This window comes from Sphaerodactylus townsendi, linkage group LG01 (genome assembly GCF_021028975.2).
Source record: "Sphaerodactylus townsendi isolate TG3544 linkage group LG01, MPM_Stown_v2.3, whole genome shotgun sequence".
Classification (NCBI taxonomy): domain Eukaryota; kingdom Metazoa; phylum Chordata; class Lepidosauria; order Squamata; family Sphaerodactylidae; genus Sphaerodactylus; species Sphaerodactylus townsendi.
The window spans coordinates 180,793,471-180,811,406 of NC_059425.1; the positions used below are offsets into that span (position 1 = coordinate 180,793,471).

At 46.0% G+C, this 17,936-nt stretch overlaps 1 protein-coding gene across 2 annotated transcripts in view; it reads right to left on the reverse strand.

Annotated features, from left to right (window-relative positions):
- Window positions 1-12,911: 12,911 nt before the first annotated feature.
- JAG1 (jagged canonical Notch ligand 1) overlaps window positions 12,912-17,936 on the reverse strand; it is a 75,612-nt gene continuing 70,587 nt past the window's right edge. For both annotated transcript variants that reach the window (XM_048501240.1, XM_048501232.1), the window contains 2 exons: window positions 17,690-17,840; window positions 12,912-15,143 (listed from right to left, as the gene is read on the reverse strand). In XM_048501240.1, the coding sequence (XP_048357197.1) occupies window positions 14,686-15,143; window positions 17,690-17,840 (609 nt within the window). In that variant the 3' untranslated portion in view covers window positions 12,912-14,685. The remainder of the gene's footprint in view (window positions 15,144-17,689; window positions 17,841-17,936) is intronic.

The following is a 17,936-nucleotide window of genomic DNA, read 5'->3' on the forward strand; positions in this document are numbered from 1 at the left end:
GCGGCCTGAGAAACTACAGTTCCCAGGAGACCTTGGGGCTCACAAGGTCTCCTGGGAAGTATAGTTCCCATCAGGCCGTTTTTACTGAGAACAGGCCTTTTGCAGCCTGAAAAAGTTCTGAAAAAGGAAAGGAACTAAGGTAAGTGGGGGAAGGGGTGTGGGGGGGTGCCGCAGGGGGGTGCCGCAGGGGGGCGGATATAGAATGCACACCGGACGCAGTTTGGCCCAGCTACGCCTCTGCCATGAGGACTGTTTGAAAGTTTGCCCTTTGACTCATAATCTGCCTCCTGATTTTGAGGAGGCCGAGGATAGACGGCTACAGGAAGTCTTTGATGAGCTTTTGAGCAGGTCTGTGGCACTTCCTATATGAGTTTATGGTTTTGACCTACACTCAAACAGATTAGTGAGAATGGCCTCCTAATAAACTCAGATCCTGGATGTCAGGTCATCAAACACACTGTTAACTGTTACCAAACTGAGACCTGTTGCAAAGAGAATTCCGCTCGGAACTGTAGTGATGTATGAAATATAACTGCAGGCGGGCATAGATTCGTTCAACCCCCTTCCCAAGAAACCCCACGACTCTAAATCAGAGTTTAATCAAGGTTTAGAAACCTGATTTATGGGAGAGGGACTTAATTCTGCCAAAACAGGGGTGTCCAACTCTGGCGCTTCAGATGTTCATGGACTACAGTTCCCACGCCAGCAGGGGCTGATGGAAATTGTAGTCCACGAACATCTGAAGCGCCAGAGTTGGACACCCCTGTCCAAAACTGCCCATCTGCATTTAGGATTGCCAGTTCTGGGTTCGGATTAGGTGGGAGGTGGAGTCTCAGGAGGATGGGGTGCGGAGAGGAGAGAGATCTCAGCAGGGTACATTGCCCTAGAGTCCACCCTCAAAACAGCTGTTTTCTCTGCAGAAGCTTACCTTTATTATTATTATTATTATTATTATTATTATTATTATTATTATTATTATTATTATTATTATTATTATTATTATTATTATTAAAATTTAGTATATTAAATTTAGTATACCGCCCTATCCCCGAAGAGATCTCCAGGTATCACCTGGGGGTTGGCAACAGCATCTACATTAGTATCGGGGGTTAGCTTCTAACCGGGGTTCTCTGTACAAGAAGGGAGGGGGGAAGGGGAAAAGAGTGAGGTGTCCCTATCCTTCCATCACCAAGCTGAGCTCATGCATATCCTGAGCCCCCTCTCATTGCCTTGTGCACTGGCTGTGTATCTGACCATCTGCCAGCCCCCTCCCAGAATTTGACCACTCCCAGGATCTGACCATTGGGGTCTGATGCCAGACATCTCTGATTATTAATTATTAACTATTTATTGAAGGATGCTGCTGCTACAGTTTTAAGGTTTTGTATTTTTAACTGGGGTTATTCGATTTGTTTTATTATGTTTGTTGTTGTTTTGTTGTACACCGCCCTGAGCCGTTCGGGGGTAGGGCGGTCTATCAAATTGAATTAATAATAATAATAATAATAATAATAATAATAATAATAATAATAATAATAATAATAATAATAATTATTATTATTATTATTATTTAGAATACAGACAGACAGACACCTGGCACACAACACCCCAGACATAACAGTGATAGAGAAGAAACATGTTTGGATCATAGATGTTGCTGTGCCAGTTGACAGCAGGGTAGAGGACAAAGAGCTGAAAAGATCACAAAATACAAGGACCTACAAATTGAAGTTGAACGATTGTGGCAAAAGAGAACAACAGTAATCCCACTAGTAGTCGGTGCTCTAGGAGGAATCCCAAGAAACCTTGAAAAACATCTGGAAAGCCTAAACTTGGACAGAACATCAGTCCACATGCTGCAGAAAGCAGCACTTCTAGGAACTGCACATATTCTACGCAAATACCTCTAATATCCTAGGTCCTCTGGAAGGACTCAATATTCAGAGATGAATTCCAGACACTTGTGCTGTGTTGTTATGTGTATAATAATAATAATAATAATAATAATAATAATAATAATAATAATAATAATAATAATAATAATAATAATAATAATAATAATAATAATAAATGTTGATTTAAAAGTGATGCTTCTTCAGAGATCTGTTCAGCGACTTATCTACAAACTGCACCTATCTGGTGCATGTAATTCATTTCAACTTGTCATTTTCTATTGGTTGTAACTTTATGCTCTCTTGTAGCCCTTTTGGTTTAGGAGCCTAAATTAAACATAAACGTGACGTTTATGTCTAAATTTGGCTACCAGTACTGGAAAATACTAGAATCAAAACAATGGTTAGTGAACACCACCCAGACACAGGATGTCTCCAGGCAGGAAGCAATTAAATGGATTAAAAAGCCAGGCAACTACTATGCAGATGCCCTCACTAATTGATTATGCAACTTCATTGTTGCTTACATATGCTAAAATGGGTGGATTCCACTCCATGCACACAAATCACACTTGCTAACTGCACCCCTTTACATTTGTTAACCAGTGCAAATGGTTCTTCCTCCCACCCTGGACATTCCACAGGTATATACACTCCGTTTGCTTTACGACCATCAGATCCTCTGAAGATGCCAGCCACAGATGCAGGCGAAACGTCAGGAGAAAATGCTACTAGAACACAGCCATACAGCCCGGAAACTCCACAACACCCTAGGGATTCCGTCCGTGAAAACCTTCGACAATAAATAAATGTGAAGTGCTTGCATGGTGAATGCCTTTTCTCATATCGACCTGACCATTCCTTCAGATTAGCTGATGAAGCCTTTCTAGTGGTATGCCCACCTTTGGTGGTAAAAAAAATGGAGCCCTCAGATCTCTCACAAGGCGCGTCAAGCATTTTCTCTATACACATTTAGGAAATTGGTACCAACAAATCTGTTTTTCCCTGACCTTTGGCTGAAGAGATGGCTTCCCCCTTTGGTTGTTTCGTGAATTCTAATGGGTTGTGATCAGAGGTGGGATCCAGCAGGTTCTCACAGGTTCCCGAGATTAGGTTACTAATTATTTATGTGTGCCGAGAGGGGGTTACTAATTGGTGATTTTGCCACGTGCTTTTTGCCTTAGTTACGCCCCTCCTCTCAGTAGTAGCGCGATGAACTTGAAGCAGTCTAGCAGGAGGTGCAATCACCGCGCAAGTATGCGTGGCAGCCTGGCGCCTCACATGCATTCATTTCCTTCTAAGGACTCAGCTGCAGCAAGAAGCTAAGGCCCTTGCTACAACCCTGCTCCAGGAATCGCTCCCCACCCTTGGAATGCTCCAGAAGCCACACCCCCATCTGCGGCTCCCCCAACTCCCTAATACTGGCGCGTCACGCCACAGTTTGAATCCCAGTTTGGGAACCTGTTACTAAAATTTTTGGATACCACCACTGGTTGTGATGAATTCTAACAGGCTTTTATGAATTTCAAACAGGTTTTATTGCTACAGCTTATAATTGCTTTTAGGTGATTATGTGGTAACCCACCCTGAGACCATAGGATGAGGTAATAATGTATATAAACACACAAGCAAATAAATAAATACTAACATAATATGTGTAAACAGTTATTTGGGAAGCTGACTTTCAAATTGCGGGGCGGGGAATGGGTGGTTAGATATCACAGGAACAAAGTTTATGGAAAATGAGTTTGTTTGGGAAGTAACTCTAGAGGGAAACTTTTTTTAAACCCTCCAGCATGCAAACCTCCCTGGTTTTTCATGAGGTCTCCTTTCAAAAGGGCCTCAAGCATCTATTCCAAACTTGTATACTTGTGAAATGGCAGCAGGCAATTCCCACATTTCTGTTGTTCCTTAATTGGAAACATTCTTTTCCTTCCTCTTTGCTTCTGCAATAGTGGAAATTACTAGCCACAACAGTCGTTTTGTGTTTCAGAGCCCTCTTTTGTTTTGATTCAGTTCTGAGGAAGTTGTGTAGCTGTTAAGCAGCCCGGGCTTCTCTCTTACCTTATGTTGTAGTACTGTGGCCCCATTGAAGGCGCGGCGTGATTTATTTACAGTGTTGTTTTGTTGATCTGTGGTAATTTTCTACCAGCTTGCAGATGGGAAACTGAGCCTGTTAATTTTTTTAAAAAAGAACATACCAGGTGGCTAATCTAGCATCTTGTTTCATGCAGAGGCCTCAAATAAACAGCACCAAAAAGCCTCATTTACTCTGGAGAACAGGGTTTGATTCTCTGCTCTGCCACTTGAGCTGTGGAGGCTTATCTGGGGGACTGGATTAGCCTGTGCACTCCAACACACACCAGCTGGGTGACCTTGGACTAGTCACAGCTATACAGAGCTCTCTCAGCCCCACCCATCACACAGGGTGCTTTTTGGGTGCGGGGAGGGAAGGGAAAGGAGATTGTAAGTCCCTCTGAGTCTCCTACAGAAGGGAAAGGGGGGTATAAATCCAAACTCCTCATCCTCATCCTCGTCCTCCTCGTCCTCCTCGTCCTCCTCGTCCTCATCCTCGTCCTCCTCATCCTTGTCCTCCTCCTCCTTCTTCTCCTTCTCCTCCTCCTCCTGCTCCTGCTCCTCCTCCTCCTTCTCCTCCTCCTCCTCCTTCTTTGTCCTCCTCCTTCTCCTCCTTCTCCTCCTTCTCCTCCTTCTCCTCCTCCTCCTTCTTCTTCTTCTTCATCCTCCTTCTCCTTTTCCTTCTACTGCTACTGCTACTACTACATAAATCAAGGCCCCTCTTATCATTTTTAACCTGCCGTTCTTCCAGGGGAGCAGGTGTAGTTCTTTCCTCCTTCATTTTATCTTCCAAAGAAGATATTTTGCAAAGGTCCCCCAGAGACTTACAGTCCTGGTCAGAGGATTCACTGAATGTATGTACAATCTGTTTATTTTCTTGACTGTTTATTTTCTTGACTTTTCTTGATACGTGTGCTGAGCAGTTCTCGCCTTTCATTCAACCCATATACAGCTGAACATCTGTTAAATACCACATTGATCCAACTCCTGGCGTGCCACAAAATGGTTTGTGTTGGGACAAAATTTCTTGCCCCGCGGTGCTTCTGGTCCAACCGCAGGCCCTAGTGCTGGTGGGTAATCGGCCGTGGATTCTCTTCCTGTTCCCCAACCTTTCTCATGTAGGGGAAAGTCAACTCCTGCGTCTCCATATAGAGGGGATAAAAAAGGAACAGACCCATCTACGGTTCATTTGCTCCCCTCTCCCTCAGGGGCGTAACTAGGCAGCCCTGGGCAAACTGTAGCCCTGGGCAAAACCTGAGTTGGATGCCCCCCCCCCCATGGGTGGCCACTCCACCACGACCAATTTTTTTTTGCACCAGGACATTGGTGCCTGCAGGGGGTGCATTTTTAGGCTAGCGGCACCAAAATTTCAGCGTATCATCAGGAGGCTGTCCCTTTGGAGTCCATAACTTTGGACCCCCTGAACCAAACCTCACCAAACTTGGAGGGTAGCATAAGGACAGCCTCCTGATGATAATGCCTGAAATTTGGCAGCCGGGCTTAGCCTAAAACCAATTAAAATACCCAAAATGAACTCCAGCATTTTGGATGCCCCCCATTGGGCAGGGATTCCCCTCGGGCAGCTGCCCACCTTGCCCAATGGGCATTACGCCAGTGCTCTCCCTTATTTAAAATGTCTCAGGGCCTAACTCAGCACCTTTAACAGTGGCTCTTAGAAAAGGAAAGAGGTGATTTTTTAAAAAAAATTGCTGTGCAAGTTTCCACTTTTACGACTGAGAGTACAAGCAGTTGGCCTTGTTAACAGGGGAAGAGCAAGAAAGGCGAGGATGCCACATGTATAAGGTGACCAGATGGTCACCTTTGTGATCCGGGACGGGGTAGCGGCCGTGTCCGCGCGCAGCCGCAGAAGCACACGGGCTTCTGGGGCTCGCCGTTTGCTGCCCTGTGACAGAGCGGCAAACGGCAAGCCCCAGAAGGCCATGCGCTCCTGCGGTCGGGCGCACGGGAGGCTGCCGCACTGCCTTGCGCCCCCAAGGCAGTGCAGCAGCCTCCCAAAAATCGGGACAATTTGTAGAACCCGCTGGACGCGGGACAAATTGTCCAAAGGCGTGATGGTCCTGCCAAAAGCGGGATGGCTGGTCAGCCTACACATGTACCTGGCGTTAATTGGACAGAGCAACCAGAAAGAAATGGTGTCAATAAACAGTTCACTGTGATTTGAGTTGTTCCGAACGTCTCGATGACTTTGAGGGAACCTTAGCATCTGCCCTCCCCTCCCTTCGTCCCAACGGAGCACTACCTGGCACTCGGCTACAACTAATTACATCTAATTGGTTTGTTTGAACCTGTAGCAAGAGGCGCCCAACCAATGCCCGAGTCTTGTGACTAGGAAGATACGATCGAGCCAGGAGAACGCAACTCAGGTTTGCCTGGTAAAGAAGGGAAGTAACGTGAACATTTTGAGGTTTTGTTTTGTAGGACAGCATCAGGGACTTATGTCCTATAAGCAAAAGAGGTAGAAAAGAGCAGTTTTTTGCAAAGGCCTTCGGAGAGCGTCCCGAATCCAGCTTTTGATAGAAATATCCTTTTTTTTCGCAGCTGCCTCCGAACTGCGCAGTGCAGTAAGCAGAGCGTTGTGTTTAGACACGAAAGACTGGGGTCGGATCTGAATTCAGCCAGAGCAATTCACCGAGTGGCCTCAGGCGCCTCATTACCTTTGAATTATTACGCCAAAGAGGATGTAGGGTAAACTGGCTTGGGCCCAGTAAAAGAAGAGCCTCGGTAAATTATACTTTTTTGTATAAGTGGCTCTTCGGTGCTTTGCGAGACTTCACCTCCAGCTGTGGCTGTTGCTCTCGTGGTGCAAGCCGAACAGGAGGTGATACTTATCAGCCAAACCAGGAGAGCCTTCCCCAGATGTTTTCATGGTCCCTAAAAACCATCTCCGCTTCAACTAATTTATCAGGAAGTGGGTTCAGAAGACTATAAGGCATTCGCGTTTTATGCAGAGACGGCTGGGCAGAGACATAGCTGGGCTAGCTGTGCCCAATGCACACTCTGTGTTTTCTGCCCCCCCTCCAAGGCACCTCGCTCAGCCTCCCCATACAGTTATTGGCTTAGTCTTAGTGAAATAGTGTAGGAGCTGGAGAAGAAGCTCAGCCTCTTGAATTCAGGTTGCCAGCACGCCTGGTGGGAACTACATTCCCATGAGACCTTGGGGCTCGCAAGGTCTCCTGGGAAGTGTGGTTCCCACCAGGCCGTTTTCAGCCTGAAGGGAACAGGCCGCTTCTCCAGCCTGTACTGTTTCACTAAGGTAAGTGTGGGGGCGGGGCGCTGTGTGGGGGAGGGGTAATTTTCTGCCCCCCTCAGGGACACGCTCAGTGCAATGTGCACCCCCTGTCCTCTGGTCGCTCCGCCTCTATGGCTGGGATAATTGTCTGCATTTATGATGCCTTTGCCTACAAAGCTTTTCTTTGCCACCCTCTTACCGTTCTGCAGCAGGAAAAGGAACACAACCTGTTTCAGTTAGCCACCTTGGGCCTGTTTTGCTGCGTTGCCACGTGAAAGTGGGCCACCAACTCTCAACACCAAGACACGGAGCGCTGTGTTGGTTGCCTTGCGTGTGCACATATCACGCGCCATCATGTCGCTCCTGACTTCTAGCAAATGAATAACCTCCCAAACATCCCATTGTTAGCAGCTTTGCTCAGGTCTTGCAAGCTGGTTGCCTTGGCGATCCCAGAAATCCCTCTTTTTTGAAGCCAAGGTAACATACGATCTGCTTACAACGTCAGCACCCCATGTTGAGAGCCAGTGTGGCGTCGTGGTTAAGAGCAAGTAGACTCTAATCTGGTAAACTGGATTTGTCTCCCCACTCCTCCATATGAAGCCTGATTGGGGGGACTGTGGGTTAGTCACAGTTCTCTCAGCCCCAGCTATCTCACAAGGTGTCTGTTGTGGGGAGAGGAAGGAAAAGGAGATGCAAGTCACTTTGAGACTCTTTACGGTGGAGAAAAGCATGGTATAAATCCAAACTCGTCTTTGTGATTGACCAGAGCAGCTCGGCCGCTAAGTCCGCCCCTCTCTGTTGCCCTATGTGTCATCGGCTTATCTGAAAATCTGCCAGTCCCCTCCCGGGGTTTTACCGGACGTCATCCACCTAATTTATTAATTATGGAAACGTTATTGCTTGCTTATTTGTTTTGTCTACTTGTGAACCACCCTGAGCCCTTCAGGGGAGGGCGGTATATAAGTTTAATAAATAGATAGATAGATAGATAGATAGATAGATAGATAGATAGATAGATAGATAGATAGATAGATAGATAGATAGATAGATAGATAGATAGATAGATAGATAGATAGATAGATGTGAGCATAGATAGATATGATACCTGTTCTTATTGTACCTCTTATTGTTTTAATTCCTGGGGATTTCATTCAATTGTTTTTTTAGTTGGGTAACAAATGTATTGTTTCTTTTGGTTGCCTGTAAAATCCCACTCCCTTTGGAGCCTTCTCGGGGGTAGAGCGGTCTAATAAATCGAATTCATCATCATCATCATCATCATCATCATCATCATCATCATCATCATCATCATCATCATCATCATCATCATCATCATCATTCAGTGTGCTCTTTCAGTACCTAAGAAGGGTGCTGCTAAAAGAGCCAACTATTCACGGTACTGGCAGCTGCACAGGTGGTTGAGGGCTTGAGGGACACTTGGCATCTCTATTCAGGGATGAAAATCTGGCTTCTTTCAAACCTGCTTGGAAGGTTCACAACAGAGGCGCAGCTGGGCCAGAGTGCCCAGTGTGCACTCTGGCTCCCCCCCCCCCCGCCCTTACTTTAGCAAAGGAGCAGACTGGAGAACAGGCCTGCCTGTTCTGGTGGGAACTACATTTCCCAGGGTCTCCTGGGAAATGTAGTTGTTACACAGGCAGACCTGTTCTCCAGCCTGCTCGGTTTGCTAAAGTAAGTGGGGGGGGTGCTGCTGCGGGGGGGGGAGGGGAAGTGGGAGGGGGAATTTTCCACTCCCCACGTGACCCTAAGCCGTGTGCCTGGTGCGTGGCGCACCCCCAGCCCCCTGGTAACTCCGCCACTGGTTCACAACAGGCGCCCCTGAAATACTCTCATCTTAGAATTTCTGCTCAAATAAAACCACTGAAACCCTCTTTAACCGGGCACAGATGCTGTTGAGTACTTGTGCAGTGGCAAAGAGCAGCCATCACAAATAATTCCTTGGGGATGGTTGCAATTATTGGATTCTTTATGTTCTGTAGTAATTATATCTCCAGATGGGATTGCTACCTTATCAGCCCCTGCCAGCATGGCCAATTGGCCATGTTGGCAGGGGCTGATGGGAATTGTAGTCCATAACATCTGGAGTGCCAAAGGTTCGCCACCACTGCCCTATGCTGTTTAACATTTATGTGAAACTAGAGAGAAAGATCGCATGGGGTTGGAACGAACTGCCCCCAGTATGACTTTGATTCTTGATTTTTAATTCCATTTACAAACTTGCATACGTTAATTAACATGAAGTTAATCAGTTGGTTAATTAATTAACAGAAAGCTATTTAAACTATTGTTAAACTGCAGTGGTTTTCAGCCTAACACATAAAACTTTGCAGATATGCAGAACTGACCGTCAGTCAAGGCCTTTGTAATAAACTGTTCTACTTAAAATCGTGAGTTGTCCAAGAATGATGACGGTGCAAAGCAAGTATCAGATCTACTTGATCCACTACTTAAATCGTTAAGATTAAATCGTTAAGATTAAAGAACTAGTTAAATGGTTAGCTCCTTGATTTCCAGTGAGTGGAGTCTATGTCAATTAATACTTCCTGGAACACAGTACATATGAAAGGGATCTGAACATGAGTCAGCAGTGTGATGTGGCAGCCAAGAAAGCCAATGCAATTCTAGGCTGCATCAACAGGAGTATAGTGACTAGACTGAGGGATGTAATAATACCACTCTATTCTGCGTTGGACAGACCTCACCTGGAATACTGTGTCCAGTTCTGGGCACAATTCAAGGATACTGACAATCTAGAATTGCTCCAGAGGAGGGTGACCAAAATTGTAAAAGGTCTGGGATACATGCCCTACAAGGAGAGACTTAGGGAGCTGGGTGTGTTTAGTTTGGTGAGGAGGAGGTTAAGAGGTGACATGATAGCCATGTTTAGATATTTGAAGGGATGTCATGTTGGTGACGGAGCAACCTTGTTTTCTGCCGCCCCAGAGACTAGACCCAGCAGTAATGGGTTCAAGTTGAAGGAAAAGAGATTCCACCTAAACATCAGAAAAAACTTCCTGACACTAAGGGCTGTTTGACAGTGTGATACGCTGCCTCGGAGGATGATGGAGTCTCCTTCTTTGGAGGTTTTTAAACAGAGGCTGGTTGGTTATCTGTCAGGGGTTCTTTGATTGTATATTCCTGCATGGCAGAGGTTGGACTGGATGGCCCTTCTGGTCTCTTTCAACTCTATGATTCCATCACTTTCCGATGGCTCCTCATTTTCACTAATATTTTAACAAAAGTTTTGCCTCCACAAGCTATTGGGTGAATTTTTGGTTTGAATGCACTTACTCAGCAAATATACCATCAGGGAGTCAAGAAAGCTCAGAATTGGACTAAATAACCTACCACAGCCAAAGAGCTTTCACCAAATCTCTTCTGAGGACTCAATAACCCTTTTGACTCATACGGACTCACTCAGTGATCCATATGCAGAACTCTCCTGCCAACGCTTGGTATAGAAACCAGAGAGGTCAGACCTTTGCTCAGCCATGTCACTGGAAAAAAACCAGAGCTGGGATGCATTGACAAGAGTTGACATGATTCTTGGGGACTCAATCAGGACAACTGTAACAGCAGAAAAACACTGGAAAAGATTCTGAAGCTCTTCACACCATTACATCTTTCTTACCTCTCAGACAATTTCCAAGAGCATATAAATTACTCCTTTTCCTTTCAAGCTACACCAGAGTTGGACACTCCTGGGCTATACAATCTTTGAGAAGAAGAAGAGTTTGGATTTATATCCCCCCTTTCTCTCCTGCAGGAGACTCAAAGGGGCTTACAATCTCCTTGCCCTTCCCCCCTCACAACAAACACCCTGTGAGGTAGGTGGGGCTGAGAGAGCTCAGAAGAACTGTGACTAGCCCAAGGTCACCCGTGTGTTGTAATGTACAGGCTGATCTGAATTCCCCAGATAAGCCTCCACAGCTCAAGCGGCAGAGCAAACCCGGTTCCTCCTGATTAGAATGCACCTGCTCTTAGCCACCATGCCATTGCTGCTCCATTGTTGAGCATTGAAACTCCCATTGTTATCAGTTTGATCTATGAAGTCAACGGATAAACTGACTGGCTATCACTGGGGGTAAGAGACCCACCATGCACAGACAATGAAATGTGAGAACAGCCCATTGGCATTATCGACAATTTCGTCCCTCTGGTTGATCCCAACTGCTCTTGGCCTTAATTCTTACATTTTGTGGGTTAGGTCACATAGTACATCTCAGTACATAAAGCATTTTCAGCAGCCGAAATAACTTCTTCCCCACTATCTATGACCACAGATTGAAGTGCTATCGATAGGGGGGGGGGGGCAGGTAACTCCCAGAAACGGCATAGGGAGGGGAAATCCATAAAAATCTCTTCTCTTTGTACGGTCCAACCCTGTATAGATGGACTACAGCTGACGTACCTCAATGATAGAAGTGGGCCTGAAACAGCCGTTATGATTTTCCTTGCTGAGATACCAAGGAAAAGTCCCAATTCATGTAGGATTTTGGGAGTGCGGGGAATGCCCCTCTTATCCCCATTTATATTGGCTTGGTATGGTGCTTTTTATGTTGACTGTAAGCATGGATTAGACAAGAGAGTCTTGTTTGAGATCAAAGCCATGGGAATCAATATTTACGAAATGTTCCTGAGGAATATTACAAGAAGCAAAGCTGAATGGAAAAATAAGGGAATGGATGTTGTTTCCCTGGGTTTGTAGAACACGGCTCTGTGGAAGGTTTAAAATGTATTACCTTATATATTCGCATATAAGTCTACTTTTTCAGCACATTTTTGTGAGGGTCCCACTTAATTCTTATGTGGCGTTTTCCCTCTCCTGTCTTCACTCTGTCCTGCCTTCTTCTCTGCCTTCCCCCTTTCAGCCACTTTCCCTGCCTCTGCTTCGCTCTCCTCTGCCTCCCCCCTTTCAGCCGCTTCCTCTGCTTCACTCTCCTTTGCCTCCCCCCTTTCAGCCGCTTCCTCTGCCTCTGCTTCGCTCTCCTCTGCCTCCCCCCTTTCAGCCACTTTCTCTGCCTCTGCTTCGCTCTCCTCTGCCTCTCCCCTTTCAGCCGCTTTCTCTGCCTTCTTCTTGGTGACGGCCAACCCCTGGTTCTCGGTGGGTGACAGCCAGTTGACCTGGGTGAGCTGGACAAGCTGCGGGATAGAGAGGTCGGTGGCAGAGACCTTGGGATTGGTGAGATGGGGGGGTCAGTGGCAGAGACCCCCAGATAGCACTCGACCATATCTATTTTTATTGTTGAAATTTACCAGTAGCTGCTGTTCCCACCCTAGACTTATACTTGAGTCAATAAGTTTTCCCAGTTTTTTGTGGTAAAATTAGGTGCCGCGACTTATATTCGGGTCGACTTATACACGAGTATATACGGTACCTATTGTTTCTAAAACTAATTTTCAGTGTACATGCACAAGAGCAGTTCTAGTGACTCCAGAAGGGGCATTTGACGCAAGTCTATACTCTTTCAATAGCTAACAGCTCCCATTTTGGTCCAGCTGTAGGCACCAAAGGGACTCATGACCCTGAAAGTGGGGGCCCACCAGCAAAGAGTCAAAAGGGGTGGAATATGGCTTGGGATCCTGATTGCAAGACAGTGTTGTCCGAGGGCGGGAATATTTGGGCTGATGTCCCAATTGGAAGTATCTCAATGAAGTCGACTCAATGTTCACGCTTTTCATGTTTTCATACAAAAAAAATTTAATAAATATTTTTCAAGATTTATTGCCAGGAATAACACATCCAAGATGTATTTTCATGTTCGTGTAACACTAATATTACCGTACAAGATATCTTTTATGATCTCAGTGGTTGACCCATCAAGATAATTAAATCTTAAGCCTTTTTTTTTAAAATTCATTTTTGATCTCTCAACTTTATAATAGCACTTTGATTTCCTCTTCTTTTAAGGCGGGCAGTGGATTCTATGGCCTGACTGAATATTCTACTGTTCAAGTATTCAACAACTAGCTTACTAGAATACTTTCTAAATACAGTAGATTACAAAAGAAAAGAAATCAAATCTACAAGTGGTTCAACGTTACCTATTCATGGTTTTGGGGGCGGGGCGGGGAGAAATCAAGAGGTTACAAAATAAGATTTCGGTGTTTCCAACTTCACACACTAATGTGATATTTTTTAATTACATACAATCACTCACATTTCTCGTGTTTCATCTACAAAAGGTTCCAGCTTCTTCTCTGTTCCCTTAAACTGCTGTGTAGCAGATTCTCTGCTCGTCATCCTTTTCCCCACCCCATGTCCAAAGCAGCCAGAATTTTTTTTTTAGAAAAATAAAAACAGAATGAAAACTAATCTAGTTCTAAACTGCCTCAGCCACCAGTACTTACAAAATAGTTTTAAAGTGATACTATGGAAGGTGTGGGTTTTTTGTATTTTTAAAAAAAGACAAAACGCATCGGACGTTGTACAAAAAAGCCAGCGTTGGGGCTGGAAAGCCCGTCCTATTGTTAAAAATAAAAACTCCATTTTCAGAACACCTTAAATTTTGGCATGTAGGGAACAAGTAACAAGGGGCGGGCGGGCGGGGAGGGGGGCCGGGGGCAGTCAAAAGAAGCCATCAGCTTACAATGCTATGAAAAAAAAACACCTTCAACTCTAAACATGTAGGTATAAATAAAAAAAGGAATGATATTTAAGGCTCTTGATTATTAAGTTAATAAATCAAATATACACAGTGATTAATAAAAAAAAGAATTATTTACATGACTATACAAACTTCTACTTTTGACACATTTCCCCTCTCAATTCTTCATTTTTCCTTTTTCTTTTTACCAGCAACGGCTGACAAGTTCTCCGGTCCCTCCCTCTACCCTTCTCCCCCCCTCCCCCGCCCGACAAAAACAATACAATAAAAAAATAAATAATAAACTTTTTTTTGATAGTTGCTGTGGTTCCGAACTGCAAAGGCACTTTCAAATACAGAACTAGTTGTACGTCACCATAAAACCAATATACAAAAAAACTCTAATTCAATAAATAAATAAAATGTCTTGGTCGAAGACTTGTAATATAAATCACGACATCTCGAGAAGGAGGGGGGGGGGAAGAAAGGAGGCGTGGCTTTTTTTGCTACAGGAAAAAAAAGCTCAATAAAGGTACGCAGTAACCTTAGGAGACCTTCCCGGGGGTGTTTCAGCTGCAGCTGAATTGAGGGGTGGGGTGGGGGGTGGGTGGGTGGGGTGAGGGGGGGCATTTCGGACTAGTTTTGCATAGATGTGAAATGCAGCGCTTGGTAATCCAGCCAACCACAGCAACTATCACTGCCAGTGTAAGCCAGCTTGTCAAAACTTAAATTAACACAGGGATTCTAAGCAAACAACAGCCTTAGATTCGAAAAATATTACACAACCGTTTTAAGAACTACAAGCTCCGTGTTGCCTTGAATCGGTCGGCTGAAGGCCCTGCACGGCAGCGCCCGAGGCCTGCTATACGATGTACTCCATCCGGTTTAAACTCTGCGCGCTCTCCAAGTCCCGGTTGTCCTGTTTGTTTGTCCAGTTCGGGTGTTTTGTGGGCGTGCCGTTGGGGGGCTTTTCGTCTCTGTCGACCAGCGTGTACGCCGCCTGCTTGGCAAATCGGGCTTTCTGCTGGTGCTTGTCCATGTCGTCTTCCTCCACCTCGGAGTTGTGTGTCCTTATTTTGGCGATTTTGGAGTTCTTGTTCTCATAGTCTTTGATGGGGACGGCGTTGGCGCCGTGTTTCTCAATGGGGTTCTTGATCTGGTTCAGCTGCTCCCGCACGTTGTTGGTGGTGTTGTCGTCCGACGCCGAGTGGGCGTGGGCGCTCTGCTTCCGGCGCTTCCGGAAGCACCAGTAGAAGGCGGTGACCAGGCAGCAGACCCAAGCCACCGTTAGCACGGAACTCAGCAACGGGACCAAGAAATCTGGAACGCAAGTTGGACTCTTATTAGATACCTACAAAATTACTGAAGCAATATCTTAAGAAAACAGATGCCCCGGCCACCACCATCTGACATCTTTAAGATCTTTATTCTTTTGGGAGCAGCGTAACAAGGATGCATAGAAATACTACTGCTTTGAAATAAAAAGAAGAGAAGAAGAAGAAGAAGAGGAGGAGGAGGAGGAGGAGGAGGAGGAGGAGTTTGGATTTGTATCCCCCCTTTCTCTCCTGCAGGAGACTCAAAGGGGCTGACAATCTCCTTGCCCTTCCCCCCTCACAACAAACACCCTGTGGGGTAGGTGGGGCTGAGAGAGCTCCAAGAAGCTGTGACTAGCCCAAGGTCACCCAGCTGGCGTGTGTGGGAGTGTACAGGCTAATCTGAATTCCCCAGATAAGCCTCCACAGCTCAGGCGGCAGAGCTGGGAATCAAACCCGGTTCCTCCAGATTAGATACACGAGCTCTTAACCTCCTACACCACTGCTGGCTCTATGACTCTGAAATCTTTCCCTGTATTTGCATAATAGATTCATGCCGACTATGTGAAATGATGACGATGACGATGAAGAAAAAGAAAAAGAAGAAGAAGTAGAAGTAGAAGAATTTGGATTTATATCTCACCTTTCTCTCCTGTAAGGAGACTCAAGGTGGCCTACAAGCTCCTTTCACTTCCTGTCCCCACAACAGACACTTTGTGAGGCAGGTGGAGCTGAGAGAGTTCCAAGAACTGTGACTTGTCCAAGGTCACCCAGCAGGCATGCAGGAGTGCAGAAACACATCTGGTTCACCAGATAAGTCTCTGCCACACAGTTGGAGGAATGGGGAATGAAACCCGGTTCTCCAGATTAGAATCCACCTGCTCTTAACCATTACACCACACTGGATCTCAATGAGCATGGCAGGATCTCTCTCAACCCAAGGTTTCATGCCCAGATTTCTGATTTCAATCTTTCTGCTTAAGGGCTATGCTTATGGGTGATGTGGAAAGGGAAGACCCTTTTCCATATGCCCACTATGAAGCAGAGAGGAACAGCAAGTCTTCCCCCAACTAAAAACTCATTTTCACAAGCCAAGGGCTACTGGGAAACCAAATCCAGTCTAACTCTCCATAGCTGTGAGGAAAGAACAACGTGTAGGAGCAGCAGTGGCGTAGGAGGTTAAGAGCTCATGTATCTAATCTGGAGGAACCGGGTTTGATTCCCAGCTCTGCCGCCTGAGATGTGGAGGCTTATCTGGGGGATTCAGATTAGCCTGTGCACTCCCACACACGCCAGCTGGGTGACCTTGGGCTAGTCACAGCTTCTCGGAGCTCTCTCAGCCCCACCCACCTCACAGGGTGTTTGTTGTGAGGGGGGAAGGGAAAGAAGATTGTAAGCCCCTTTGCGTCTCCTGCAGGAGAGAAAGGGGGGATATAAATCCAAACTCTTCTTCTGTATTTGTTCTTCTTATAGCAATATATTTCCATCTTATGTTTCCACAAGAACCACACCCACTTTCATTCGGCCAAACCAACGGACGATGGAATGTTTACCTCAAGTTGGGGAATCGTTAACAAAACCGTTCGTTAATGACTTGAACGAGCAGCTTCCTATATTAGGAACTAACTCATTTGGATCCAAAGATGTCTTCACACTAGTGGGAGAACTCTTCCACTCGTGCAAGGCGGCAAGTCTGAGATTTGTACAGATTTCCTGAACAGCAATATGCCCCAATCTCATGCAGATACTGAGAGACCCCCACGGGGGACACTTCAGAACATCAGCCAAGCCTGCCCAAATCAGGCCAGTGAAGGTCCATCTAGTCTAGCATCCTGTTTCATACAGTGCCAATGAACGGGGCATAACGCAGCCAAGGCCTTTCTACTGTGGTTGCCTCCTGGGTCCTTTCTGCACCTGCAGAATAATGCACTTTCAATCCACTTTGCAGCTGGATTTTTCTGTGCAAAATGGCAAAATCCGCTTGCAAACGATTGTGAAGGTGGACTGAAAAGTGCATTATTCTGTGTGTGCGGAAGGGGTCGTGGAAATGGGATTTAGAGGTCTACGGCCGTGGTGGCGAACCTTTGGCACTCCAGATGTTGTGGACTACAATTCCCATCAGCCCCTGCCAGCATGGCTGATGGGAATTGTAGTCCATAACATCTGGAGTGCCAAAGGTTCGCCACCACGGGTCTATGGTGTCCAAATGTGGATGCTCTTCTTTAGTCACTACGGCTGATAGCCACTGATAGATCTATTCTCTACAGATCTCTCTGATCTCCCTTTCAAGACCGTGTGGGGGGAGCAGGGGTCTGCCACCTGCGGCTCTCCAGATGTTCATGGACTACAAATCCCATAAGCCCCTGCCAGTTTGGCCATGGTGGCAGGGGCTGATGGGAATTGTAGTCCATGAACATCTGGAGAGCCGCAGGTGGCAGACCCCTGGCGTGGAGTGTTAGTTCATGGTTCTCAGTATCTAGAAGTGAACAAAACTATTGCTTTAGGGAAAACGTGATAAAAGTAGACGTTACTATTTTAAAAAGTAAGGCTTACCTGTTTTGCTTTTCGCTGGCCGCTTTTGTACCCGGACTTCCGCAACGGCTGCAAACAGTGTGCTGTTCCCGTCACGCTTGCTAACCAGGTCGATAATTTTTTCAGTGATTTCTTTTATTGGGCTCTCTTCCTCCTGGATATCTTCAGCAGACTGGGGGAGGGGGAGAGCACGGTTGAATATTGGGGTGAGCGGGTTCTTGAGACATCGCTAAGCCATCATGTGCAATTCACCCAAAGAATGCAAAAC